Below are 26,777 nucleotides of genomic sequence, written 5' to 3' on the forward strand. Positions count from 1 at the left end.
GGACTGCACCGCCCTGTATTTCACAGTATGAATCCTCAGAGTCTAAAGGGGACTGTGAGGACAGTTTAATATAATCACTATTGGCTCGGGAGCTCAGGAAACGGCATCTTTGACTGTGTGTCATGTTTTTTTCGTTTTGTCTTTCTGCTCCACACATCCGTCTATTTGTATTTTACAGGGTTTCCAGGGAATGCCCGGACACCCGGGGCCTATAGGGGACAGAGGCTTCTCAGGACCTGTGGGACCTACGGTAAGACCAGAGGGACAAATGTCTTCACATTTGATTATGTAGTGAACATGTAATTCACAGTGAACATGGATCAGAAATCTATACGCGCTATATTTACAGACACTTCAGTTGCTCTACTAGTTCTTGGGACCTTCAAAGAAAAATGTTACACCCACAAGAGTCCCGACTTTACACACATAATGAACACAAAGGGAAGACTGGTTACGCTCTTAAAGGTTGGCCACACTCGCTTCTTCCACGCCCTCTAACAGCAGAGCTCCCCCCAACATGACGCACTGACAGCTTGTGATCCAGTGGAGAGTTTTCCTCAGAGGAAACTTCTTGTTGTCTCGGACCTGCAGAGCTTCAAACATGACGACGTTCAAATGGACATGAACCATTCTGTGTTTAAATGAAAGGTTCTGGGCATGAAGAAGAGCTGACGGTCACCTTGTTTCCTCTGCGTAGTAGTGCATCATTTTATTTGTCATCACAATCCATGCAATAGTCTCCTGCAGTTAAATTCCACTGTACTGCTATGATGGAGTTTAAAATGCAATCTAGCTTTTTTTGCAGGAGTGGGAGAGGCGGGGAGGTGAGAGATCAGGGAGAAGCTCTGGTAATCGTCTTCATACTCGTGTATCTGTTGCTTCACAGGGTCTTCCGGGGGGTAAAGGGGAGCGAGGAGAGAAGGTGGGTTACAGCTATAATTGTATAATAAGTCTTCTCACTGCAGTGGATATGCATATATAAGTTACATTTCATAATATAACTTGGTTCTCGTTTAAATCTGCTGATGTGTAACAGGGGGAACCTCAGTCTATGGCCATGATCTACCAACTGGTCACACAGGCCTGTGAGCAGCTAGTGCACAGTAAGTTGTCAGTTTAGAACTGATATCTGCATTTTTAACTTTCAAACATATTTCATTCTGAGTCGTGTGTGTTTTTCAGAGGAGGTGTTGAAGCTCGACATGTTCATTAACGAGCTGAGTCGTAAGCCTGCTCCTATTGAGGAGCCGGTGGGGCCCCCCGGGGAACCTGGCATTCCGGGGCCCAAGGGCCCACCGGGCGCCAGGGGCACCCAGGGGCGTGTCGGCGCAAGGGGGACCTCTGGCAGGGGTGGATATCCAGGAGAACAGGGTAAGACTCCAAAACAATCCAACCAAATGCTCCTTGTTTGTCAAGCAACTGTAAATAAAAGTCTGGGCATTTATAAACTGTGAATTTGTCAGATTTTTAGGCTCCAGTGTAATATTATTGTAAGCTTTGGCTATGCTGATTTGTCTCTGCTTTCTCTACAGGAAGAAGAGGTTTGCCAGGGGGGAAAGGTGACGCAGGGACCAATATCCAGGGGCCCACAGGAGTCAAAGGATTTGCAGGTACCTCTCTAGGAGTCATTTGTATACCACTGTAATATAATGCGTCCACCGTGAATCACCAGCACACAACCCTGTACTGATGTGTGCATTGTGTGTCCGCAGGTCCTCCAGGTGAGTCCAAGCTGGGGAGCCTGGGTTCCAAAGGAGAAGATGGTAAACCAGGACCCCCAGGGATCGCAGGACCTCCCGGACAACAAGGCGAGGTTGGACCATCGGGGGTGTGTGACAGCAGTGGAGGCTGCCAACGGGTTCCCCAGCAAACAGGTTAGCTACCAGGAAAGGTCCACGAACTTGAATGACACACAGCCTGATAATGTTAAGATATTCTGATCCAGGTCCGGTAGCCTTTCACTGGTGTGTCCAGTAGTAGGTGTTAGCAGTGGGTGGTTAAAAAGGGTTTCTATGAGGGAACTGGAATTCTCCTGGAATGAAAAATTATTTGTTTGTGAAAGCGTTACAGTTCTGTAAAGAATTTCACGTGCTTGGTAAATTGCTCAACATCTACGTACCTCAGACGTCTCACAGCCCATGCTGTCCATGTTCTAGAACAACCCATTTACTTTTAGATTTTGTCTTTTTTGTGAACTGACAGGCAAACAATAGATTTTTTTGGCCACTTTTGGGCAAGTGCAACATTGAACTTATGCAGTATTGTAATGGTAAAAGTGTTAGCAAACAGCTGCCTAATTACAAATCCAGCAGGCCACTTGATGAATTTAATGTGCAATATTTACTTTGCTTTAGGGTCTTTTTTTGGTCTCCACCAACTCCTGAGGGAAATATCTGACTCTTTAGTAGCTGAACGGTTCACTACGTTCACCAGCTAGTCGCTAACTGTGTCTGTCTGCTGTTTGGTGCTAAGTAGTGTACGGTGGGGTTTTTTGGGGCTTTATAGCTGATAACAGCTGTTGCCCAAAACGACGCTATGAGGGCGGTGAGAGTGAATACAAACTGTAAAAAATGTTGCACATCAAGCCAAAACAAGGAGATGCTTAAAAAGCTCTGTATTGCTGAGGGTAACTGCAAACTCAGGGGCTAAATCTCTGTGGGTTCGTCACTGCAAGCGACCACTTTTGCATTACTCCTATTCATTGATAATATGAAATAAGTTACCAAAGCAGCTTTAAAGTGATGGTTAAGTTAATTAGAGTGCTTAAAACGCTTATTGGCATAACCCTGCGTTTGCTGATACCGTGTGTATTATGTGCCATTCATTTATTGCCACAACAATTTGCCAACCCTTCTGAGTACAGTAGTGGTCTTACGCGTTGACTCTTTTTGTGTGTGCTCTCTTCACACAGAAGACCCTTATTATGGCTACCAGCCCTAAAGGATATTAACAAGCAGCTAGCAGCGCTACGGTGCCTGACGTCGGTTTGAAATGACTATGGTTCCTTTGGAGCTGAATGCCAGATCAGGAATGGAGCTAAAAAAAAAAAAAAAGAAAAAAAAAGAAGCACCACTGAAGAGGTTTGCTGTGATGAACACTGAGTGATGCAGAAGCCTCACAAGCTTCATCATGGAAAAGGAAACAATAGAGGAAGGATCTCTCTCGGATCCTCATGTTACCATTTTCTTTGACTTTAAAAAACAAATGACTGAGAAATGAACCAAGAATAAGTAGGAAGCTCTCTAATATAGAATAGTGTTTTGATGAACAGATAGCATCATAAAGGAAAGTATTTTCTCATTGGGACCAGTCAAGTGCTGTCTTATACACCCTATTCGCACTGAAACTTTTTATTACTATGTTCATGTATTCATGCACTGTATCAATGCCAAGTAGTTTAGCCATTTGTGTTACATTTCTACATATTTCATTTACCATTCTAACCTTAACTGCCTCAATGATAATGAAAATGCATAATCCATGGCGTAAAAGCTTCATGTTCTTCCATGGTATAAATGATACTGTGAGAATGTCCTTTATCTTGTGTATGATCATTTGTATATTGTTTATTATATTCACTGTATGCAGTTATTCATTTATGATATTTTATATTGTAACTTTTTGCATTGAAAATTCATGTTTACATTTTCTGGTGTCAATGGGGTTTAGGTGATAAAGTGTGTGTGTGTGTGTGTGTGTGTGTGTGTGTGTGAGAGATTTTTTTTTTTTTATCCTGTCAATAAAATTTCATTAATATGTGTCTAATGAAGTGTGTTTTCTTTCTTACAAAACTTGTCTATGCTGAGCGACAGGATACTTGATTGTAGTGAAATTCTATTCCTGCATGACAACAAGCTTGTCTTAGAGTGTCCTTATGCCAGACCATGGGCCCAATCCCAGTCTCCACCTTTAAGAACTTTGAGGCGCGCTCCCGCAAAGTGGGACACGCATCAGGTTCTTTTTAACAGCAGTATTCCCTTTACACAGTAGCAGTTAAAATACAGTTAAAATGATTCTGATCATAGATATATTCTTTCAACACAATTTTCCAAAGTCCAAGCAGCCATGTTTGAGCTGCTTGTTATTTCCGTCCAGCACTCCAAAAGTCTCAAGGTATTCAGTCTACTATCATAAATCAGCAAATATTGACTTGTTCAGGAAATTACTTAAAAGCTGCCTTCCTGGAACATCTTAACTTTTACCAAGAAAGGAATTTGGATAATTGAAGAAATTTAAAGGAAGCAAAAAGGGTAGAGTAGAGTAGAGACATACAGTGTATGTACAGAAAATAGACAAAGGGGGATGGAAAGATGTATCAAAAAAACAACAACCACGAGGTAAGAGACAGAGGCAGATGTCAGAGGTCCTGTCAGCAAATCATATTTCACACATGCACTTCATTAATCTTTTGCAATAGCAACAGGAGCCATAGATGTTTTGTTAGTTGCATCCAGCGTTTCGATGTTCACTATATAAACTCTCCATGTAAAGAGGTCATATATGGTCCAGCAAATGTAAAATGTGTTATTGAATCTTGCTTGAGTGAACTTTTGAATGGAGGGCTGTAACTTGTGGTGTTTCTGCACTGGAGTGTTGCTTTTACTTCAGTAGACGATCTGAATAAATTGGTCCACAGCTGTTTATTTATATAATTGGTTCTTGGATGTTTATTCATTTTCAGGATGTCCGTGCATGTTCATTATTTTGTATTCATCTATTTATTGTCAATATTGCCTTGCTGTTTTTTTTAATCCATATTTTTTATCATGAAGGACTGCGAATCTACATTTAACAGAAACTCTATTGTAATTGCAATGAAATAGCAACATAAAGTTTTTTATTAAGTGTGTCCGAAAGTCATTTCATTACAACAAGAAGGTCTAGATTAAACTGCCTTCCTTTTACACTGCAACTACTTCCGGGCGCACTGAAATAAGATTACATGCACACATGAAGAAAAGTAAGCTTAATCCCGCTGTGTGAAGGTGCTGGGGTGTGAACATTTTCAGTGCGTATGTGCTTGTTTCAGTGCGTGTGCACATTGTAAATACGCATTTGCATGTGTTTCGTTATTTTTTACCCTAATCAGCCTCTAATATTTATAAGAAGTGGACGTAGTCACCCATTGGTTTGTGAACTATGGTTTTGAAGCCTCGAGTTCAATTAATCTGGTTTTTGCTCTTGTTTTGTGAGATTAGGAAAAAAATGTAAAATATTCTGGAGTCAAACTTTCTGTATCCCAATGGCAATAACACTGAAGTCATTTTATTTGGACCACAGCATTTGACCAACATTATATCTTTTCATCTTGGCCCTTTGACCTCTTCTGTTTAACCATTCAATTCAGGATTTAAGTGTGACAATTAAATCAATGAGGTAGGTAAATTATGCTTAATGTTTAATAAGAATGAACCAAACCTCTCTTTATTTTTCAATTGTGATCAACGCATACTGAAGTCTTCCATGTAGGTAATACATGATGTATACAACTAGGTTGCAAATTAACCATAAATATCAAGCATCAGATGAAATAATCAGCATTAAATACATCTGTATCAATAACCTAGATAATTAACAAAGCTACAGGTAAATATGACTAAATCTATGGTTTAAATACACGTATACTGCCATCTAGTGGCAGAAATGGTAAACACGTTTACTCTTCGTCTACTTCTATTGTCTTGATTTTTATTTGGAAATATTCTTACTTCCGGGTTAATTAAATGTATTAATTGTAGGGAAGTAAAGAAATAGCTACCATTGTGAAGTGTAATGTAAACGTGAATGCGTGCGTGATGAAATGTGGGGTGTTGTCATGGAAACAAAAGAAGACCAAAACCAAAGTATAAACGGTCAGGGATGAGTCCAGGTGAGCAGGAGAGAGAGGGCGGAGCAGCACTGGAGCAGGCTTTTATTCCCTAGGAGCTCCACCAGGTGCTCTGCATCCAGCAATCTGCCACAACCGCGTTCGTGTGAAACCGTAAGGGACACAAATAAGTGGCAAAACCATACTTGTACACTTGTAAGAGGCAGAGGCCGTCACTGTATTTAGGCCCAATCCCAATCTCCACCCTCACGGACTTCAGCCTGCCATATTCAATTTACTCAGAAACATTAAGGGTTAAAGATGGAACAAAACCATAAAAAAAATGTATTTATATTATGTCAGTAAGTCGTTTGTGCCACTGAATCTGTCCAAGGGTTGCTGTTCTGAGGCTAAACCTCACCTGTGGAGGCCAAGAGAAAATAAAATAGCTGGCAGGAATTAATAATGACAATAATGTCAAAGTCCTTTGTAGGAACGTCGGCGAAGAGATAGTTGTTGCCAGTGATGTCTATTTTGAAGAGCACAATGGAAGTTCCGGTTCCATCCCGGGGGGCTTCGTTAAGTTAGCCTCAGTGGTACACTCAGTTTCCGGCTTTGTCAGAAATGTTCATTTATTTTTCAAAATAAAGACAACCATATTTAGTCACGGCCCTAAAATCAGTGAAGAATAGTTACTGGGACAACATACAAGTTAGGGTAGTTGTAATGAGCCTGTGAAGGTATCACTAAGCAATGCTTTCTATAATCATTGTTGCGAGGTCACGCCATGTCAGAATCAGTGTGACATTTACATTGGAACGTAATGCTATTACTTGAGATGAACACGCTAGCTAATTATGCTATATGTTTTCTATGATTATATTCTGTGATGTTTCACTGTTGCTGACTTAAAAAGGCTGGCTATGGCTCTTTAGTAAGGAAAACATGTAATTCAGTAAAACATCCATTTTATTTACCAAACTAGTTACGCTGATAGCTCAATTTATTTTGAAAAACATAAACAGGATGTTGTAGAACACTTTAACTTTTAGGCAGACCTTTCCGTAGATTCAAGTCGCTATGGCAAGCCGAAAAACTTCGCACCCAAACCGGGATAGTGAGGACAAATACTCAATACTATTACCGACCTACAACGAAAGGGAAAACCTACCCTTGATAGTGTGGCTTCTGGTGAAATATTTCGGTGAAAGGTGAGTTCCGGGGAGCCAGCAAAGCTGCCCGGCTATAGCTAGCTAACGTTACTGTAGCGGTAAGTTAGCTGATGCCTGTCAGTGATGAGCTGTCACTAAACCAGAGGGAGAAAATAACGAGGTTTATTGTGTCGAAAACTTTATTTTCAAGTGAACTAGCTTGCTTCAGCTCACTTTTGAATGTATGTGTGTCTGTGTGTGTTAAAGGTTCAACTATTATATAACTCAGTTGAATGTGTTGTATTTACAGTGGCTATAACTACGAGATAATTGTCATTGACGACGGAAGCCCAGATGGGACATTGGAGGTGGGAGAGCAGTTGCAGAAAATCTATGGAGAGGATAAAATAGTGAGTTAAGAACCCCCCCCCCTTGTTGACACCTCCATTGTGAGGACCCAAACAATGCATTTCTTACAATGTTGTAAAGTATTAGAATTGATTAACATGCTACGGTATGATTTACATTGGTTCCTCTATAGCTTGTCTCTGTAACATTAGCCGTTGGTTCTAGTAGGATAATTGTGCATGGGATCTTTATGCAGACTTGTAATCTCTCTTTTCTGTGATTCAGCTTCTACGACCAAGAGCGAAGAAACTCGGCCTCGGTAAGTTCAAAACTGTGTAAAAAATGGTGTTCTAGTAACCTTTGCCCACGACTGATGAGCTCTTCTAATCCTTCCAAAGGCACTGCGTACATACACGGCATGAAGCATGCTACTGGGAACTTCATCTTTATCATGGACGCAGATCTTTCCCATCATGTGAGTGGAGCTGGTTCCATTGTGTGTCTACAATAGGTCCACATGAACACATGAAGCTGATTCGAGGGCCAACAAATATTGGCATCATTGATTAATTTGCCAGTTGTTGTTTTTTTTTAACAATCAATTAATTGTTTGGTCTATAAAATGTTAGAAAATATAGAAAGAAATCACAAATGTCTCACAATCACAATTTCCTAAAGCCCAACATGCAGTCTTCAAATTGCTTAGTTTGAACAAACAACAGTCTAAACCCTAAAAATATTGTCACACGAGACAAAGATGCAAATCCTCACGTTGAAGCAGCTGGTGCCAGAGATGGAATTTTTGCTTAAAGATGTATGATTAATGAAACAAAGTAGTTTCCGACTAGTTCAAAGACAAATCCATTAATCAGCTTATAATTTTAGCTGATTCTATCACTGATTCACTGAATTTCACTATTGTTAGTATTTGGATCGGAGATGTGAGTTTACCTGCTCTATTTTCTTTATTAACACTCTCCTCTCTATCATGCCTACAATTTCAAATACTCTTTCATGTAATTTCAATATTATGTGAAAAAACAGATTTAATTTTGGACGGAATATTATTTGATCGTTCTTTGACTTTTTTTTTTTTTTTCAGCCGAAATTCATCCCAGAATTTATTGAGTAAGTGTTACTTAATTTCCATTCCTTTATTATGTGATTTTGTTATTTATTTTTTACCTTATTTCAATTTGTATACACAAAATAAATTTTTATATATATATATATATATATATATATATATAAGCTACGGTGCCACAAATGACCGTTGGAAGAGAAATTGTGCAGAATTCTTCTCATTTAAAACCGCTTGTTTGTCAGAAAGCAGAAGGAAGGTAATTACGACCTGGTGTCTGGCACTCGTTACCAAGGGAACGGGGGCGTATACGGCTGGGACCTGCGCAGGAAACTGATCAGGTAGCTGCACGTCATCAACAGCGCTCACCCGTCTTACGAGAGACAAGAGGCTGAGGTTTTGATTATCTGTTCCGTCTTCTGTCTCCTTCTCTCGTTCACAGTCGAGGAGCCAACTTTTTGACTCAAGTGTTGTTGAGACCCGGTGCTTCAGACCTCACGGGCAGCTTCAGGTAAGTGGCCCTAGTGCCACTGACTTTTTCAACATTGCACGGGGTGTGTTTTCTCACACACCTGCTGTGTTGTTTTCCCTCACTAACGTCAGGTTGTATAAGAAGGCGGTGTTGGAGAGTCTGGTTGAGCGGTGCGTGTCCAAAGGGTACGTCTTTCAAATGGAGATGATCGTCCGCGCCAGACAGCTCAACTACACAGTCGGAGAAGTGAGGCCCTAATTCATTCATTCATGTTTTTATGTATTTACCCAGTACACATAAAGGTATGTAGTGATGATATTTCTTTAGATTTTCTGTTTTTTACCTCACTTACGGATTGGAAAAAGTATTAGAAATCAGTTTTTAAACCCACTTTCAGGTTTGTGAAACTAAAAAGGGTAATTTCACTGCTGTTTCTGATTCCGGACGACATTGATCTTGGTCCATCTTAAAAACACTTCAACATGTGAATTCATTATGACAATAGTGAATAGACTCAAGAGACTACCTTGCAGGGTTTATACACATTTTTAACAATACATTTCCATGACTTGGAGGCTGATTTTTATGTCCAGACACTCTCTGAAACAAAGTTAACTGCAGTATATCTTAACTAAGATTATTTAAAAACTATGGCTTTTGGGGAATATGACCTGAAAAAGCTGTCTTGTGTCGCCACATGACTTGTAGGTAGGGCTTAACACTCATTTTATGGCTCACCAGCCACGATTTTGTTGTAGGGATTTGGGGAAACTATGTGTGACTCCTTTGCTCAGCATTGTAGATAGATAGATAGATAGATAGATAGATAGATAGATAGATAGATAGATAGATAGATAGATAGATACTAACTTTATTGATCCTGCGAGGGGAAATTATTTTGTTACAAGCAGCAATAGGTTACAGAGCAGCAATAGGTCACAGGTAAAAAAATCTTAATATTATATAAAAAGAAAAATACAAGAAAGATACACATGTCAAGAAATCAATCAATCAATAATCGACCATAAAGAAAGCTAAGAAAAAAGAAAAATGGAGCTTAAAGTCCCAAAACCTGACTTGAATGAACCTCACATATCAGGTGGGGCTAAGTGGTTCCATCACGCCATCCTAGAAAAGGTATGTTCATTGGAACGGTGTCTGAGCGGGTTGAAATGTAATAAACTATTTGATACAACACTAATTAAATCTTGGGCACAGTACATCAAAACAGTACAGTGAGAACAGAAAACCTGTTGGTTATTAAAATATCTATTTAAAAAAAAGACAGCTACCAAAAAGAGATAAAGATAAAATAAGTAAATGTTAAACCATATATCCAACAATACATTTTAAATATGGTGTCTGATCTGCAAAATAGAGAATTCAGTTACTATATTTCTGGTAAATATTTTTTTTTTGCAACTTTTATGTAGCTGTTATCACTCTATTGGGGTAATTTAGATTAAGACTTATTTAATGTAGCATATGCCTAAACATAGATATCACATAGTATATAATTAAAGGGTTGTCGGTTTATATCTATTCATTCCTCATTGTATAATTGTTTTAATTTATCATTTCAGTTTTTCTGTAAACTTACATATTTTGACTGATAGTGGTCAATAAAGTCAAATGATGTGGCATCCCTCCTGACAGTCGGTGGTAAAATCTTTGCTTTCCCACCAGGTTAGTTTTACAGTTAGCCTGCCCCGGACCAGGCTAAGCTTAGTTTATACTCGCCGAAGTGAAGCCGCTACAAAATATTGTAATCACGGCCGCCGCGCTTGGTGGTGCACCTCTAACTTGGCCCGCGTGATCATGTGACTGTCACAAATAGTTCACTGATAAAAGCACTATTTACATGTGTAGGGATTATACGAAATAGGCCAGTTCACTTTTAAATGCTTTAGAAACAAGCTTTAGTTTCCCAACATAAGTTGCCATGGTAACTAAGCTTGAACTATGTTGAATTAGCTTCATGGAACGGAATCGACGTAAAATGAGTCGGACTAACTGAAATATGCCAGGCTTAAGTCGCTTAATGGAACAAAGCCATGTCTTATGAGTCACTATTCCAAGTGAAGACCCGACGTCGCCCCACTCAGAGAACAACGCATACTTTATTATACATCTGTGAAGCAAGTGTCCATGACTTTTCCAAAACTTAAGGTGTGTTTTAAACTGTGATGGCCTTTCACCATGATTTTTTTTCTACTTTTTCACAACAATAAACGGTGTAAAAACAGAGAATCTGCCCAGAAATATCATTACGTTTTAGCTTAGCTCAACCCCTCAAGCTCTAAATCGGAAGCCAGCGTTGTGATTTTTACGATGCAAACTGAAAAAAACTAAAACAATTCTCTCTTCTTCTTCTTCTTCTTCTTCTTCTTCTTCTTCCAAACAACAGGTACCCATTTCCTTTGTGGATCGAGTTTATGGAGAGTCCAAACTCGGAGGGAACGAGATTGTGTCATTCGTGAAAGGACTGATCACACTCTTCGCCACGACATGATCAGTACTCGATTTGGACGTCCCGCAGTCATATAGTACTCCTCTCAGTCTTAAAGTCGCCATCTTTAAAACAGTAGCATCAGAATTTAAATAGAAGGGAAAAGGCTCCACATGCCCGTGGTCAGACTGTGACATGACGGCAAACGACAAGGGAGACATCCCCCGTTAGCCGTAAATATAAAGTAATCCGCTGTCAGTAGTCGTCCCCGAATACTGAAGGAACATAGTGCTTTACATTCCCATCAGCCCCTGAACAGAGCGCTTGTGTCTCATCATTCCCAGTCCAGACAGCTCACTGAACTCTAGAGAAACACGGCTGTCAGATGGGTGTAAGAACACGTTATACTGCTACACCTGTGGTTGTTTGTATCAAATTAAACAGTTTGTATTGTTGGCGCAGTTTTTTCTGTTTGTGATCTTTTCTTCTTTTTTTTTAAACAATGAGCCAAAACCTTAAATGGGTTATGGAGAACAATCGGCTGCCAAGATCAGAGCTGAAACGAGTGCGTGGGGCGGTTGATTTCTCTGAACACGAGCAGCTTCAACTAACTCAATGCCCTCCAAAGATATGAACCTTCATGAGCATCCAGTCCAAACCCATCCTGGATGATTCTGATGTTGTCTAAAAGAGTTGAACGCTTACATTTATTCTTTGACTGTTGAAACAGTAGTTTGACAAAAACATCAAAAGTCCATTTACTAGCTTCTTCTTAGTCTTTCCACCTCATCTCCTCCCCTGCACATGGTGTGTGACACTCTTTGCTGAGGCAGCAGCTGTCAACAGGTACCAGCTTGTACATCGCTCTCAAATACACTAATGGAAATGTCATCCAGGGGGTCACAGCAGGATGAATATGAATTAATGGATTTCAAAAAAAAAATTGTAAAGACAATTAACATCCTGCTTTACTCCTTTCACCAATGAAAATGTCATGTTGGATTATCAAGCCCCGATAGCTCCAGGCCTGTTTTGTGTCTATTTATGTTAAAGTTCATCATGGAATATGCACCTTGAGGGCATCGACTGAGGCCTGAAATTGGGTCTTCCACTTAAATGATTCTGAAGCCCTGTCTTTAAGAGGGGTACTGTGTCAAATTGAAGTTAAATGTTGCATATTCCTATGTTAACATGTTCAGTCAAATAACCATACGGCAAGCCTAGTATCAGTCAGGTACTATAATAGCATTAAAAAGAAACTCCAATGCACACGAAGTGGCAGACATGGAGGGGTGTCGGCACGATTTGATGAGTGAGGATGAAGGGTGTAATGGGGCAAGAATGAACCTCAGCTGACATTTTACCATGAGTTTAACCATTTAAATGCAGTGGCGCACTAGATGAAGGGCCGATTCACGGCACTTTTCTTGGCGCTGCCCTTCAACAGGCAACGGGCAGGAAAGTAGTCCCGGTCAGTTTGGCAGAATTGGGCATTTACTACCAGTAGTGTAGTACAGCGCCACCTACCGTTGGCCCAACCCGTTGATACCACTACAGCTGAGTGTTGAGGCACTATGTGCATCCGAGGCTCCGCAGGGGAGGGAGGGAGGGAGGAAGGGAGAGGGGGGGACGCCAGATGTAGCCAAATCGCGCATGCGCTCAAACCGGAGAAACCCACTCCAGAAGGACGCCCGCTGTCGGACGGTTCCCGCCACTACTGTGTGGGGTTGTTTACCTCACAGACTCGAACACAGAGACCAGAGGCCCGCCGCAGATTGTGAGGGACGAGGTTGGTTGTTTTTTTTCAAGTGACGTTCGCTTAATTGGCCAAATTGATTGATGGACCAATCAAGAGTTTTAATGAGCCTACCGAGTTCGCGAGGATCTCACAATGAGATTATTTATGCTAATCAAGTAGATGTCACTTCCGCCCCTTTTATTTGCGCCATTTTGGATAGGGCAGTTTCTAGGCTGGATGTGTATTGTCTGTCAGAGAGAAGAATGGGCATAACGCTGTCGGCTGCCAGGCTATCGTAGGCAGACCCAAGGCTATCTATTTGAAAGAGTGGGTCCGCCGGTAGCTGTTCCCAACAATAGGACATGCGGACGCCCTCACCACTCAAGGGAATGGAGGTTTTAATGTTCTAATGAGGCTCGGAGGCTTTCTGTTCCCGTTTGCCGATCAGAGGGAAGAGGATAGCCCTTTTCGGCGAGGGAGAGTCCGGTCTGGAGGGTCGACCGACAGAAGATAGTTGTCACCTGAAAGGATATTACCGAGATAGCTGGGAAGACCGTGGAAGTGTCCACGCATCGGCTCTCAGCCATTCCGAGGTGACACACTTCACTCAGACGGGAGCACTGGATGTGAAAGCAGGTAAACTTGTCACAACGCTGGCCGTAACCGCGAGAGCGCCAGAGAGTTTCTCCGTTAGCCGTGGCTTCCTGCGGTGATGCGATAGGTGGTCGTGGATTCACGTTACAGCGAAGGTAACTTGGCTGTCAATATAGCTAACGTTTAGGTCAGGGGGCTTCAACGTAGCCTATAGTTGAATCACTTCTCCGGTTACGTTATGCTTGCTTACGATCAGTCAGGTTAAAATGCGAGCGAATCTCCTTTGTGGTAAATTGAGGACAGACATGACAGCATTAACATTAGTTTACGAACAGCCCGTGTTGTTGATGCGAGTTGGGCTAGCTTAGCATGCTAACTCAGCGCGGTGTGTCCCCATTCTTTGTCAGCGGCAGCAGCTCCCTGCCAAAACCTATCGATCTGATACTGCCAGATGTTGATCGGAGCTTGGATCCACTAACACCAACGTCACCTCGCCGCGCGATTTGGTTCGTGTCCACGGCCAATAGCTCCCACGAACAGATCGTGGAAGTTGACGTTTTTATTTCAATGCGAGAAATGCTACGAATATTGAAAGTGTAGCCACACTATTACTGTACAGCAGAGTTTATCCTGGGCGACACGTGATGTAATATCCACAACCACGCACAGATTGTGGATTAGAACTCGTACTTATCGTTTTTGATAAATTATGTAAATCTTCAACCTGGAAAAAAACCAAACCATCAGAGGTGATCAGAGTTCAGACAGGTGACACCGGGGTTGTGAAGCACGCGCGCCTCGTGTTTGATTCAGGGGTTAGGAGGGCTGTCACTTTGGTCAAAGCAGGTGTCAGATTATGTTATTATTATTATAATAATATTGTTATCACGATCACTAGCATCAACCCCGCACACTGATACACAGACAGCCTCCGCACGTGTATTGTTAAAGGCTACAGTCAGGTGTTGAACGTGTTGTCACAACTAACCCCGGTGTATTTTAAGCATCCCAAACTTTTTTTCTGGTTTCGGTGTGAATGGATATCAGCCGGAGCTTCTCTCGTTACTAAATTATCAACGGCAGTAGTCAACCAGAACATAGGTCATCATGTCCCAGTGGAGGACTGAGTGAGGAGATCTGTGGTTGAAGGTTTGTAGGCCTTTTTTCTTTTCTTTCACAACACAGGCAAAGGGGGAAACCTGTTTTCTGCCAGCAGCCCTCAGCAGAGCAGAGCAGCTTCCTAATGCTTCTCCTCCCTCACCGCTTCCTTCTCTCCCTCCCTTCCCTTCCCTTCCCTCCCTTCCCTCCTACTCAGCCTCTCCTTGGCTTTTTTTTCCTTCTCTCTCCCACCGCCCTCCCCTCCCCTGGCTATCCATCGCCCCCTCTTCCTCTCACCCGCTTCCATTTTCTCCCCCACCCCCACCTCCTTCCCTCACCCTCCCTTCCCTCACCCTCCCTTCCCTCTCCTCTGAGCCTGTCTGTCCGACCTCCCCTGCCCCCCCCCCCCCCCCACTTCCATCGCTCACTCTCTGTCCTCTCTCATCTCTCCCCTCGCTCACTCGCTCCCCTCCCCTTTCTCTCCCTCCCTCCCCTTTCTCTCCCTCCCTCTCTCTCTCTCTCCCTCCCCTTCTCTCTCTCTCCCTCCCCTTCCCTCTCTCTCCCTCCCTTTCCTCCCAGCTCCCTCACCCCACCTCATCCTCTCTCGCACTCCCCTCCCCCTTCACTGATCTCTCTCTCTCTCTCTCTCTCTCTCTCTCTCTCTCTCTCTCTCTCTCTCTCTCGCTCCTTCTGTCCCTCCCCTTCCTCCCTTCCAACATCTCTCCCTCCCTCCCTCCCATCCCTCCCCTCCCCCTCCCCCTCCACTGCAGACATATTGTAGAGGCTGCTGCTGACTCAATAGGAGGCGCCATTCTGTGATGGTATTGCGAGGCAGGGAGAGAGAAAAGGGGGCAGGCAGAGAGTGTAGGGAGGCTTACATAATGGAGCTCCTCTCTAGCGCCATCTGCAAGTAATGGGAGGCAGCAGGAAAGGGAGACAGGGAGGGGAAGTGGTCATGGGTATGTGTCTCTTTCACTCACTCTAGCACTTGCACACTTCTGAATGAATGAATGAATGACAGACAGACGGGCAAGACAGTGAGACGAACAGGCAGTGATGTCTCCGGTTCTCTGGGCTCCTCACTAGGCCAACAGTTGGTGGAACCACACACGCTCAGTTCCCCGTCTCCGTTTGGTGTTTTCTAGAAGGGAAATAAGCTGAGTGCTTAACAGGAATTGTTTGGGACTGTGCTGTTTGTTGTCTCTGAGCTGCCTTTCATGTCATCGCACATCAGTGACCTTTGACCCCCGCTACACAAAGCTGTGATTTGAATGGAAACTTAAAGAGACAGCCACTTTGGACAGTGAGTCAAACGGCCTGTATTATTTCCTCTGGCAAAAGGTGCCTTTACTCATGCTGAACTAAATGGTGGTGATAATAACTCTAATGAATAGGTGGAGGGCGGTTTAGCTGACCGAGTGGGTCCGTCTGTCAATGAGCAACCTCTCCTTCTGCTCCACGCAGCTAAGTGAGGTTTGGCCAGGTCAAACTCTGAATAGGCTGTTACTAAAATAATATTACCATAAGTACGGACAATGCAACATCTAAACAGTAGTTATCACAAATACACCATTGAGTGCTGGATTTTTTTCTTTGAAACAAGCGTAAGTTGTTTAATGTTTGAATGTTAGTTTCAGTATTTCTCACCATAACGGATTGTGTATCCTTGGGTTTCAACAAACGTATTGAGTGCATTTCCTGTCTTAAACATTTGTGAAGCCGTTTTTTTTTTTTTCTTACATCATTTAAATCCTGCATTGTTTTTCATCCATGTTTACACGCCAACGGTCTCCTTCTGCCCTGCATTTGCTGGCACATTGCTGTGTTTTGGTAGAAATGTGTTGCGACCAGATGGATACCTCTGGTTCTATTGTTTGAAGCCATGCGGAAGTGTCTTCAAACTTGCATTCTCTCTACTGTTCACCAGGGGGCGGCTCCTCTGGTTGTATAAAGAAGTCTGATTGTATAGAAGTCTATGAGAAAAATGACTCTACTTCTCTCTTGATTTATTCCCTCAGTAAACATTGTGAACATGAGTTTATGGTCTCAATCTCTAGTTTCAAGTCTTCTTCAATACAGCATGATGTTCATTTAGTAAATGATGGTCCATTTAGAGTCAAACACACATCTTGTATACTGTCTATGGTTGTGGCACACACATGCTCGAGTAGTATTGACCAATCACGTTGCAGCAGGCTTTGGTTCAATGCAGGTGTGAAAAGCAATAGAGGCAGAACGGAATGCAATCTCTGAACCCTCCGGCTATAATCAGGATTTAGCTTTTTATTGGTTTAAAATGATTGTAAACTGTCTGCTTGTGAACTTTACGGAGTTGTGAAATCCTGTCTTGAGTATCACAAACCAAACAGGACCTCCTGGAACGTTCTTCATAGTCTCATCGGTACCTTAAGCAACGCGCCCCCACCCAGTCTTAAAGAGGGTGCACTTTGCATTGATAGTCTATTGGGGAGCGACTTTATCTCTTTTAGTCACATGGGTCTTGCTCCAGATGTGATTAGTCGCCACATGTGAACAGAGCTCAACAGTAAGTTTTAAAAGTGGTTTCCATGCTGGCAACCAGGCATCAGCTTTGGGTCGGCGAAACTGAAAATATGCTTTCCATTTGAGTGTCACCTCATATTTTTAGTAATTTAGATACTAAGCAGCTTAATAATAGAAAAGTAACATACAAGGAAAAATGTGTTATTACAGTAACAAACCAATATTTGTTGTAATTTGTGTTTTATCAGTCACTGGTTGCTTGTTCATCCGCTCTCTCCCTTTCCAATGGAGGTTTTCTGGACCTTTTGTGCTGATTCCCACCACAGATCCATTGACCCTTCAGCACTGAAGTCTTGGATTGTGGGTTGAAAAGGACAACTCTGTCTAAATGCCAAAAGGCCATTACTTTAACAGACAGCTGAAGCCGTCAGTGTCGTGTATTTCATGTCTGAAAGCTGGTGTTATCAAGTTAAAGGTCCATTCCCTGAATTTCAGTTCCGCTGACGGACATCCGTTGTAATTGTACCCTCCACCTGTTGATAACATGCTGCTGCGTGTGTCTTTTCTATTCAGGTGGGCAGAATGTTCCAGCTCCCTGTCAATAACCTGGGCAGTCTGCGGAAAGCGAGGAAAAATGTCAAGAGGGTCCTGGGAGACATCGGCTTGGAGTTCTGTAGAGACCACCTCGAGGTGAGCGTGTTTTTGCGATGGCGATGGTGACCGTCCATTCTACGGCTCCATTGTGGTCACGGCTTTGCCTTAAGAACGATACAGTGTACGCTTTCCTCTGACTTTGATTATCATCAAATTCATATTCCCCACCATCATTTTCAGCTGAGGGTTGAGAATGGTTCTTATTTGGATATTTGTAGCATTGGTGTACCTATGGGAAATTTTGTTTTGGTTTAATAATAAGGTCAGTTTTGCTCTTCCATTTGGCTCGGTGCGGGACGCGTAAATCGTGTGCCTGACAGTGCTGTGTAAATGTAGAGAGTGTACGGTGATAGGAATCTATGACCTGGACTCATGTAATAAAACGAATAGGCCTTCAGAATAATCTTATTACACTCATCGACATCCTGTCCTCAGTCGATCTCACTTAATGTAGGAGAAATAAACTCTTCAGGCTTAAAAGCAGAAACCAAAGACTTTACATAATTCAGCATCCAGGCCAAGGCGCTGACATGAAGCATTCTACAGACAGGGTGGGGTTAGATGAGCTCTCCGTCACAGTTCCTAATGTTTGACAGGTTTGGGTAGGAATGCCATTGTCATGCCACACATGAGAACTATGAGCCAGAATCTGTATCTGCGCAGTAAGATCATAGAAACCATAAGTGAAAATATTGACTTATTTTCCAGCCCTAACATAAAGTAAACGCGTGTCCCAAAGGACAAAAGAAAGCTGGGAACAAAGCACAATTTCAACCATGTAAAATATTTCTGAGTAATAGAATTATTTTTAAATACATACGTTTCCTTTCTGATTGTGCCTTTTTTATATTTACATTTTTTTAATATTCCCTTTTTATTGAGATGGATAAGCAAATATTTTATCATCTCATAATTCTTCTTCTTATGTAAACATGGAAAATAACACGATGATTAAAGCTGAAAAATATAAAGACTGGTTTCACGATACTATTTACATCCATCCATCTATATGTCAATATTCCTCTCCATTGTTCCCCTTTTTACATGCATATACACCTATGTATTGAGTCATACATGCATACCATGTGTGTACTTACACGCATACATATACATACACAGCTGTACGTACATACCCATATCCTGCCGCACATTTTCAGACGGGCTTTTAAATGATAAATAAACAAGAATATAGTATAGTATACCTTTTTATAAAAAATATTGTAATATCTTACCATCCATTTTCATTCCGGGACAAGGAGCTTGTTGCGATTGTGTCTCCGTTTCATCAAGTACTAACCTTCATTTCTTTTTTGTTTAGGACTATAAGGACTATATTCCTCCAGAGGTGTACATAAAGCACACTACCTGGGACGATGTGTGCATGTGGGAACCATCGCATACCAAAGTCCAGGTGTGTGACGCACTCAAACTAAGTGTCCTCTGTTTTTTGCAATGCTGATATCTGAATCGACTATGTTAAGGTAGTCATTTATAATTCTCTCAGACAAAGAACTTGTGAAGTTAAGCTCTTTTTCTTCTCACCTCTGTGTCTCCAGGACTACAGATCGAAGCCCTTCTGCTGCACTGGCTGCCTCTTTTCCTCCAAGTACTTCTCTGCGTACAAAAGCCATTTCCGCAACGTCCACAGCGAGGACTTTGAGAACAACATTCTGCTCAACTGCCCCTACTGCACTTACAATGGCAACAAAAAGACTCTGGAAACGCACATCAAACTGTTCCACATGCCCAACAGCACCGTGCGTCAGGGCCCCGGTGGAATGGTGGGAGCCGGCGGGCTCATGATGAAGGACGGGCTGCTGAAAAGGACCGGGGACAGCGTGGAACAGGCGGTGTACTACTGCAAGAAGTGCACCTACAGGGACCCTTTGTACAATGTGGTGCGAAAGCACATCTACCGGGAACACTTCCAGCAAGTGGCCCAGCCCTATATTGTGAAACCGGGGGAGAAGACTCAGAATGGTGGCTCAGCAGGAGCCACAGAGAGCAATAACACAAACAATGTTAACAGTAACCAGATTCACTGCAAGAAGTGTCTGTTTGTCCCAAGGACCTACGAGGCACTGGTCCAACACGTCATAGAGGACCACGAGAGGATTGGCTACCAGGTGACAGCCATGATCGGGCACACCAGCGTGATAGTCCCCCGTCCCAAACCCATCATCATGATCCCCCCCAAAACCCAGGGGGACAAGACCATCATCGGGATGGGCCCGAAAGGCGCGGTAATGGCCACGACCAGGTCTCCCGGCTCACAGCAGCTGGGTCGGGTCATTGTCTCCTCGAAGACGGGCTTCAACGCTCAAAGTTTCCTATCCGGGATGAAACACGACGGAATACGGTTAAAGGCCGGCACCACCCAGTCCTTCTCCATTGGCGGCCAGCAGGTGAGGGTTACTTTACCTGGAAACGCCCAGGTTTCAGTGCCCCAGCAGTCACACGCAGCAAAGCAGCTTCTTTCGGGCGGCGGCCTGCGGAGTCAAGTCGTGGTCAACGCCGCCTCTTCACTCAAATCTAACTCTCTGGGCTCGCGCGTCCAGGCGGCCGCGACCACCGTCGCCTCCGTCACGGCCAAGAAAGGTGGCTCCTCAGTCCTCGGTACATCCTACACCCAGAAGTGGAAGATCTGCACCATCTGCAACGAGCTCTTCCCAGAGAACGTGTACAGCGCCCACTTTGAGAAGGAGCACAAAGCGGAGAAGGTGCCCGCGGTCGCCAACTACATCATGAAGATCCACAACTTCACCAGCAAGTGTCTCTACTGCAACCGCTATCTCCCCAGTGACACGCTGCTAAACCACATGCTGATCCACGGCCTGTCTTGCCCACACTGCCGTGCCACCTTCAACGACGTCGAGAAGATGGTGGCCCACATGCGGCTGTCGCACCCGGACGAGAGTGTCGGCCCGCGCACGGATTCCCCCTTGACCTTCGACCTCACTCTGCAGCAGGGCAATCCCAAGAATGTTCAGTTGATCGTCACGACGTACAACATGAGAGACGCGCCGGAGGAGTCGGTGGCGTTTCACGCTCAGAACAACAACGCCTCCGTGTCGGCAGCCTTGACTGCCTCCCTAATATCAGGCAAGAGGCTGGTGCCGCAGCATCCGCCTAAAACGCCCTCGGGGGCTGCTGACGGTACACCCGCCAAGAGTGCTCCACAGGTGTCGGTGCCCTACAAGAAGGACGTGGGCAAGACGCTGTGTCCTCTTTGCTTCTCTATCCTCAAGGGCCCAATCTCGGACTCACTGGCCCACCACCTGAGAGAGCGGCACCAGGTGATCCAGACAGTCCACCCTGTAGAAAAGAAACTGACCTACAAGTGTATTCACTGCTTGGGGGTTTACACGAGTAACATGACGGCCTCCACCATCACCCTACACTTGGTGCACTGTCGAGGTGTGGGGAAATCCCAAAACGGGCAGGACAGCCGGGTGGCCCATTCTTCTCGGGTCGGCCAGGCCCAGAGCAGCACTCTGAAACGGGCCAGCTTTGATAGCTCTGACACTAGTGCGCCGAAACGAAGGAGGCCGCCCGGGGAAAGGGCCCACCCGCGTGACATCAACGGTCCATCGGCATTTGTAGAAAATCCAGACGAGCCCGTAGTTCTGGCTCTCGACCCCAAAGGACACGAGAACGACTCGTACGAGTCCAGGAAGGCATTTCTAACGCAGTATTTCAATCAGGCGCCGTACCCCACTCGGCGGGAGGTGGAGAAGCTGGCCGCCAGCCTGTGGCTGTGGAAGTCGGACATCTCCAGCCACTTTGGCAACAAAAGGAGGAAATGCGTGCAGGACTGCGAAGCCCAGAACGCCAGCGTGTTGCTTGGGTTCAGTATGCACGAGCTCAGCAAAGTGAGTCACAAGCTGGCATTCATCCAGGATGGCGCGTACGAGGGCAGACACAACAAGAGGCGGACGTCCAGCACGCACATAGGGATGTCGGAGCAGGCGCTCCGGAAACACAGGGAGCTCCTGGCCGCCAATGGTGGCGTGGCGCCGCCACACAGGGGAAAGCCAACGGGGACTGTGGTCGGTACAAAAGCACCGCCATCCGCCCCCAAACCCAACAGTGCCAGCAGAGACCAAACCAAGACAATCAACAGCACCTTACCACAAAAAATACCTCTAGACCTTTCAGAGCCCATCGCCATTGACTCTGACAGTGATGAGGAAGAGCAGCAGAAGGATAACGAGGAGGGAGAGGTACATCTCCATGGCAACCAACTGCTTACTGGAGCTAAGGAGAGAATGGAGGTGGGGACAGAGGCTAAGAGCGCTTCAAATCTAGAGGATACGTCGGACGAAGATGAAGACGACGACGACGACGACGATGACGATGATGATGATGACGACGACGACGACGACGACGACGACGACGACGATGATGATGAAGACGAGGAGGCACATGTGGAGAATGGCTTCGGGCCCGCAGAGGGCTCAGGAAGGCCGGCTGCTAAAGAAAGAGACGCTCATCCCATCATTATTCCCAAGTTTGTACCGTCGTCTGCAAGAAGCAGGAGAGACGGGGCCCAGCTGGGCAAACAGCAGGTCTGACTGATCAAAACCCAAAAGACTCAGAAACAGTCAGAGAGACACTTAAGATTTGATCCACTCCAACAAATCTGCCTCGCCTGAACCGAAGGACACGGCCCAGTTACATTGGGGGTCTGCGAAGGACGGAGCGACGAGGAGACAACTCAAAACAAGCCATCCAGTGACTTTTAAAGGCAGGACTCAACGAGCAGCTAGGATCCATGTGAAGATTTGTGATCAAAGTTTTTAACGTTTTCTCCCCCGTGTGGGAGGGGGAGGTGCAAAGACAACAGAGAAGTCACACCAAACAAATGGAATTTACTTCTTTCTTTTTCTTTTCTTTTTTTTTTTGCCTTCTCTATACTTTATTACATGAGATAAGGAGTTATTAATGTTGATTTTAGCCACTGAACTTGTAAATGTGGCTTGAAATATTGAGTTGTCGTGAGGTAAAGCTTTTAAGCTGACCAGATAATCCACCATTTTTTCATGTAGTTATATCCGAGATGGGTAGTGTAAATTTGTACAGTCTTTTAGACATGTTTGGACAGACGTTGCCGTACATGTACCCTTAAATATTTGCTATTACCTGTATGTAAGGTAGCCTCATATGTTCTACATCGGTATGCTTAACCATAGTTGTCGCTTTGGTGGCTGGTATTTTCTCGTACGTTTAAGTTTATTTTTTAACGAAAACCTAGTTTTTTTGCAAAATAATATATCTATATATAAATGAAATAACATAATTGATTTGTTTTTTGCTTTCAACTTGATTAGATTTTATTTTTTTTAATTTCCTTTTTGTTTTTGATTTCTGTTCTGAAAGAATCGTGGTGCCGAGCTGTTCTTCTTCTCTTACAGTTTTACAGGAGCGTCTCATGAACCCGTTGCAGCCTTATGCTCTTTAGCCTTTACTCTACTTGCTTTCTGTTTTCACAGTTTTAACTCGATGACGTTTCTTTGCCCCCACAAAGACCGGACAGTAACCACCACACTGACATCCACAAAAGTGAAAGCAAATATCATTTTTTTTTTTCCAAAAAAAGAGAGAGTTCAATTTGTGTTCTTTGAATTGTGTGTATTTGTTTTACGTTTTCATTTTCCACCGAAGCATTTATGAACAATAAAGTGCTGTAATTGTGCTTCTCACGGAACTAATGGCCACGCCAGTTTCTTCGTTCAAAGTAAGGAACAGCAGTGAAAATGTTTCCCGATGCACTAGTTAGAAAAAGGATGTCTTTTATTTCTTTTAGAGAATGAGTATTGTAAATCAGCTTTTGTCTGCAGTTGTCTAAACATCCTGTTGCAAAGTGTTCGTACTAGTTAACTAGTCGTGGTTGAAAAGGGGCCGTAGAGGACTTGTCAGCGGAGGCTAAAGGTTGTATGACTGATGGACAAATATTCTCTGTGGTGCTTTGGTGGCTGGGTTTCTTCAGGCCTACAGACCACGCCCACAGACCACGCCCACACTAAGGGCACAACCCGTGACGAGGGATCACAAGGAGATATTGCTTCATTTTTAAGGGTCAAAGCCAAGAAGGTTTTAGAGGTTTTGCTGTCCTAAAGACCAACCAAATGTTGCTCAATGTCGAAACAAATTGCTCAACTAGAAAAACTCTGCAAACCTGTGGGGTTGTTTTGCTACTTCTTTTTTTTTTTCTTTCATTTTTTTTTTTTTTTGTTGTTGCATTGAATAGACAGTGATGTTCGGAGGGAGGGATCATTCAAAAGTGTAAACCAATGGGACATCAGGGATACACTGGCAGTTCTGCTCAATACTGTTGGAGGGCAGCAGGTCAAGACTGGCAACAATGCCTATTAGTACACAATGACAATGATCAGCTTCACCAAAGCAACGCAAGATTTTTGGAACAAAAAAATCCTCCTTTTTGTTTTTTTTTAAACAAATTTTAAAGTATGTGTATACACTGAGCAAACAGGGTGAATAAACAAGTTTCAGTATGATTTTTTTTTTTAAAGAGCCATATTGTGTTTTCCTCAAATCATTTTTTTGTCTTCAAGCTTGACAATTAGCTCAAGGACGATAGATGTTAAATAGTTACGTTGCCACAAGAGATGCTTGGAATTTAAGGTTTTTGTAGATCATGGCCCTTTGTTGGTCTACAAGTGAAAAGAGCAATCTCCAGAAAATGAACTTGATCACTCAGGTCCGATGCATCTTTACACACCAATATCAATGAGCACATCTTAATGACGTTTTACATTGCTTTGTCATTGTTAGAACACAGTGGGGGGGTAACGACTAGAGTGGGGTTTTATCCCCAGTCCTTAGCATTTCCGAAATACATTTGTCCTTCCATCCCAACAGAAAGGATGCTGATGTTGATCCATCACAGTAAAGGTATAAAGACTTGTTAAGCGGGAGTCTTTGGGTAGCCAAAAATACTTCCAGTAATATCCAGCATTGCTTGGTAACCAGGATTAAGTTGCCCACCAGTTTAGCCTCGCAAGATCAGAGCGGTGTTCAGGTGAAACGGAAAACGAGAGTTTACCGGCATGAACTGCAGAGGGACGATTTCACGGATTTAGCCTCGTCCTTTTTAGGTCGTAGAAATTACAGGCGAAGGAGCAGGTGATCGAAAAAGATTCTGCACCGATGGTGAGGTTTGGAACTGTGCCGTCCTCAAAGTAGAACCCCATCCGCTGTACATACCACTGCTGTCCAGTGTCCATAACCAGCCGGTTGCCTGCGACGAGCTGCACATTTGAAGTAAAGCTCGTTTGAACGGCCCTTATTTCTGGGTGCGCAAAGAGGCGTTTCAAGTAAACATGAAACAGAATGGATGATGCGTTTGTCAGAGAGCTACAATATGTGTTCGGGTTTCACAGCTACAGCAAAATGGAGCCTCTGTGCATGTTACCAAAGATACCGTGGTTGGAGATGGAACACTACATTATTAACCCTTTGCCGAGGTTCACCGCTGGATGAATGGCACCTTCCCAGAGTAGGGATCAATCAGGCCGGACTGAGTTACATCTTGTGAGTCACACGGTCCTCCCAACCCAGGTGAACTGAGCGAGGTCAGACGCGTACTTTGGCTTTATATATTTTAACCTCTTGAGTGTTTAATTAAATTGCCATCCTGTGCCGCCCTGGGATGAGGAATCTAAAATGGAGGGAAATTACCCCAGTGCAAGAGGGAGAGAGAGGCAAGACTCTCCTTGGCTGGCTAGTCAGTGTTGCTATGCTGTTGTAAGGAGTGAGAGAGAGAGAGAGAGGGAGAGAGAGGGAGGGAAGTAGTGGTGGGGGAGGCTGAAGGAGAGGGAGGGAGAGAGAGAGAGAGGCCTGGCAGACTGTGGGGGAGGCGGAGGCCTCATCTGCAGTGCTGTGTGCAGAAGGAGCGCTTAACAGCCTTTCAAAGGGGGAAGGGGAGGGCAGGAGGGAGACAGGAGGGAGAGAGGGAGGGAGGCGAACAGGGAAGGGGTGGGGAAAGGAGCTGGGGGGAGGGAAGGTGAGGAAAAGGGGAGTCAGAGAGGGATGGAGAGCGAGAGATGGAGGGTAAGCAAAGAGGAGAAGAGAGAAGAAAGGGGGAGGAGGTGGCAGGGGCAGACCAAGGTGTGGGGGGGGAGAAGGAAGGGGTAGGGAGAGGAGAAGAGAGGAGAGGAGAGGAGGAGTGGGGGAAGGGGAGGTGATGGTGGTGTAGAGACTGGCGCCCCCTGTAGCCGGAGGAGAGACAGAGAGGCCCTGATGTGTGCGTTTGTGTGTGTGTGTGTGTGTGTGTGTGTGTGTGTGTGTGTGTGTGTGTGTGTGTGTGTGTGTGTGTGTGTCTGCGCTGTCAGACACAAAGGCTGCCGAGACAGAACAGCCCTACTTGCTCTTAACAGTGGGCTGATTGGTTGAATTGGGCACAGGTCAGTTTAGCATTCGCCCCCACCTGACCTGCTGCCCGCGTCCACCTGAGCTGCGATCGCAAGATGATCAGAGAGAGGAGGGGAGAGGGTGAGGAAGGAGGAGAGGGGACACATAGAGCGGGTCGTGCGCAGGTTGCAATGGAATAACGGCTGCGGTGGAGTCTCTGGTGGCGCCCCCCGTTGGAGACTGGCAGAAACCGCCATGGGAGTCACTTCAGCTAAAGGGGGGGGGGGGGGGTAAATAATAATGACAACAAATCTGTCCAAGTGTGTGTGAGTGGAAGTGGCGCTGGTGATGTCGTGGCTACAAAATTTCATCATGTCCTCTTCATCCTCTGAATATTGCATGTCGCTGGAGGTCATCTAGATCAGGGTGCCACACAAACTGGGACAATGACACCAGAACAGAGACAGAGGAGGAGAGAGGATGGGGAGAAGGAGGAGGTGGGGGGAGGCTA

General features: G+C 44.3%; 3 protein-coding genes across 4 annotated transcripts in view; all 3 read left to right on the plus strand.

Moving 5' to 3' along the window:
* The window catches only part of LOC137888975 (collagen alpha-1(XX) chain), a 35,248-nt gene extending 31,355 nt beyond the window's left edge, over positions 1-3,893 (plus strand). Inside the window, exons 36-42 of the mRNA XM_068732502.1 lie at positions 179-250; positions 887-922; positions 1,037-1,103; positions 1,183-1,371; positions 1,533-1,610; positions 1,713-1,874; positions 2,912-3,893. Coding sequence (XP_068588603.1) covers positions 179-250; positions 887-922; positions 1,037-1,103; positions 1,183-1,371; positions 1,533-1,610; positions 1,713-1,874; positions 2,912-2,940 — 633 coding nt within the window. The 3' untranslated portion in view covers positions 2,941-3,893. The remainder of the gene's footprint in view (positions 1-178; positions 251-886; positions 923-1,036; positions 1,104-1,182; positions 1,372-1,532; positions 1,611-1,712; positions 1,875-2,911) is intronic.
* A 2,959-nt stretch (positions 3,894-6,852) lies between these two features.
* dpm1 (dolichyl-phosphate mannosyltransferase subunit 1, catalytic) lies at positions 6,853-11,762 on the plus strand. Its single transcript, XM_068733068.1, has 9 exons — positions 6,853-7,017; positions 7,268-7,367; positions 7,591-7,624; positions 7,704-7,780; positions 8,408-8,433; positions 8,632-8,727; positions 8,829-8,897; positions 8,990-9,104; positions 11,266-11,762. The coding sequence occupies exons 1-9, from the start codon at positions 6,887-6,889 to the stop codon at positions 11,368-11,370; spliced, it is 753 nt and encodes a 250-aa protein (XP_068589169.1). The 5' UTR covers positions 6,853-6,886; the 3' UTR covers positions 11,371-11,762.
* Positions 11,763-13,022: 1,260 nt separating this feature from the next.
* Positions 13,023-24,411, plus strand: adnpb (activity-dependent neuroprotector homeobox b). 2 transcript variants are annotated; one of them, XM_068733257.1, is made up of 4 exons: positions 13,023-13,096; positions 17,813-17,929; positions 19,212-19,304; positions 19,450-24,411. In XM_068733257.1, the coding sequence occupies exons 2-4, from the start codon at positions 17,822-17,824 to the stop codon at positions 22,465-22,467; spliced, it is 3,219 nt and encodes a 1,072-aa protein (XP_068589358.1). In that variant the 5' UTR covers positions 13,023-13,096; positions 17,813-17,821; the 3' UTR covers positions 22,468-24,411. The 2 variants fall into 2 exon arrangements, with proteins under 2 accessions (XP_068589358.1, XP_068589357.1); XM_068733256.1 differs by lacking the exon at positions 13,023-13,096 and adding an exon at positions 13,249-13,681.
* Positions 24,412-26,777: the final 2,366 nt, after the last annotated feature.

Source organism: Cebidichthys violaceus, unplaced genomic scaffold (genome assembly GCF_023349555.1).
Source record: "Cebidichthys violaceus isolate CVI_PGR_0920_01 unplaced genomic scaffold, fCebVio1.0.p SCAF_6, whole genome shotgun sequence".
Lineage (NCBI taxonomy): Eukaryota > Metazoa > Chordata > Actinopteri > Perciformes > Stichaeidae > Cebidichthys > Cebidichthys violaceus.

Bases quoted from the DNA above. Each gene is read 5' to 3' on its own strand.
- adnpb (XM_068733257.1), top strand. From the start codon at position 17,822: ATGTTCCAGCTCCCTGTCAATAACCTGGGCAGTCTGCGGAAAGCGAGG. The intron at 17,930-19,211 runs GTGAGCGTGTTT...TTTTTTGTTTAG, and splicing joins TCTGTAGAGACCACCTCGAG to GACTATAAGGACTATATTCC. The intron at 19,305-19,449 runs GTGTGTGACGCA...CTGTGTCTCCAG, and splicing joins CATCGCATACCAAAGTCCAG to GACTACAGATCGAAGCCCTT.
- dpm1 (XM_068733068.1), top strand. From the start codon at position 6,887: ATGGCAAGCCGAAAAACTTCGCACCCAAACCGGGATAGTGAGGACAAA. The intron at 8,434-8,631 runs GTAAGTGTTACT...CTTGTTTGTCAG, and splicing joins TTCATCCCAGAATTTATTGA to AAAGCAGAAGGAAGGTAATT. The intron at 9,105-11,265 runs GTGAGGCCCTAA...TCCAAACAACAG, and splicing joins TCAACTACACAGTCGGAGAA to GTACCCATTTCCTTTGTGGA.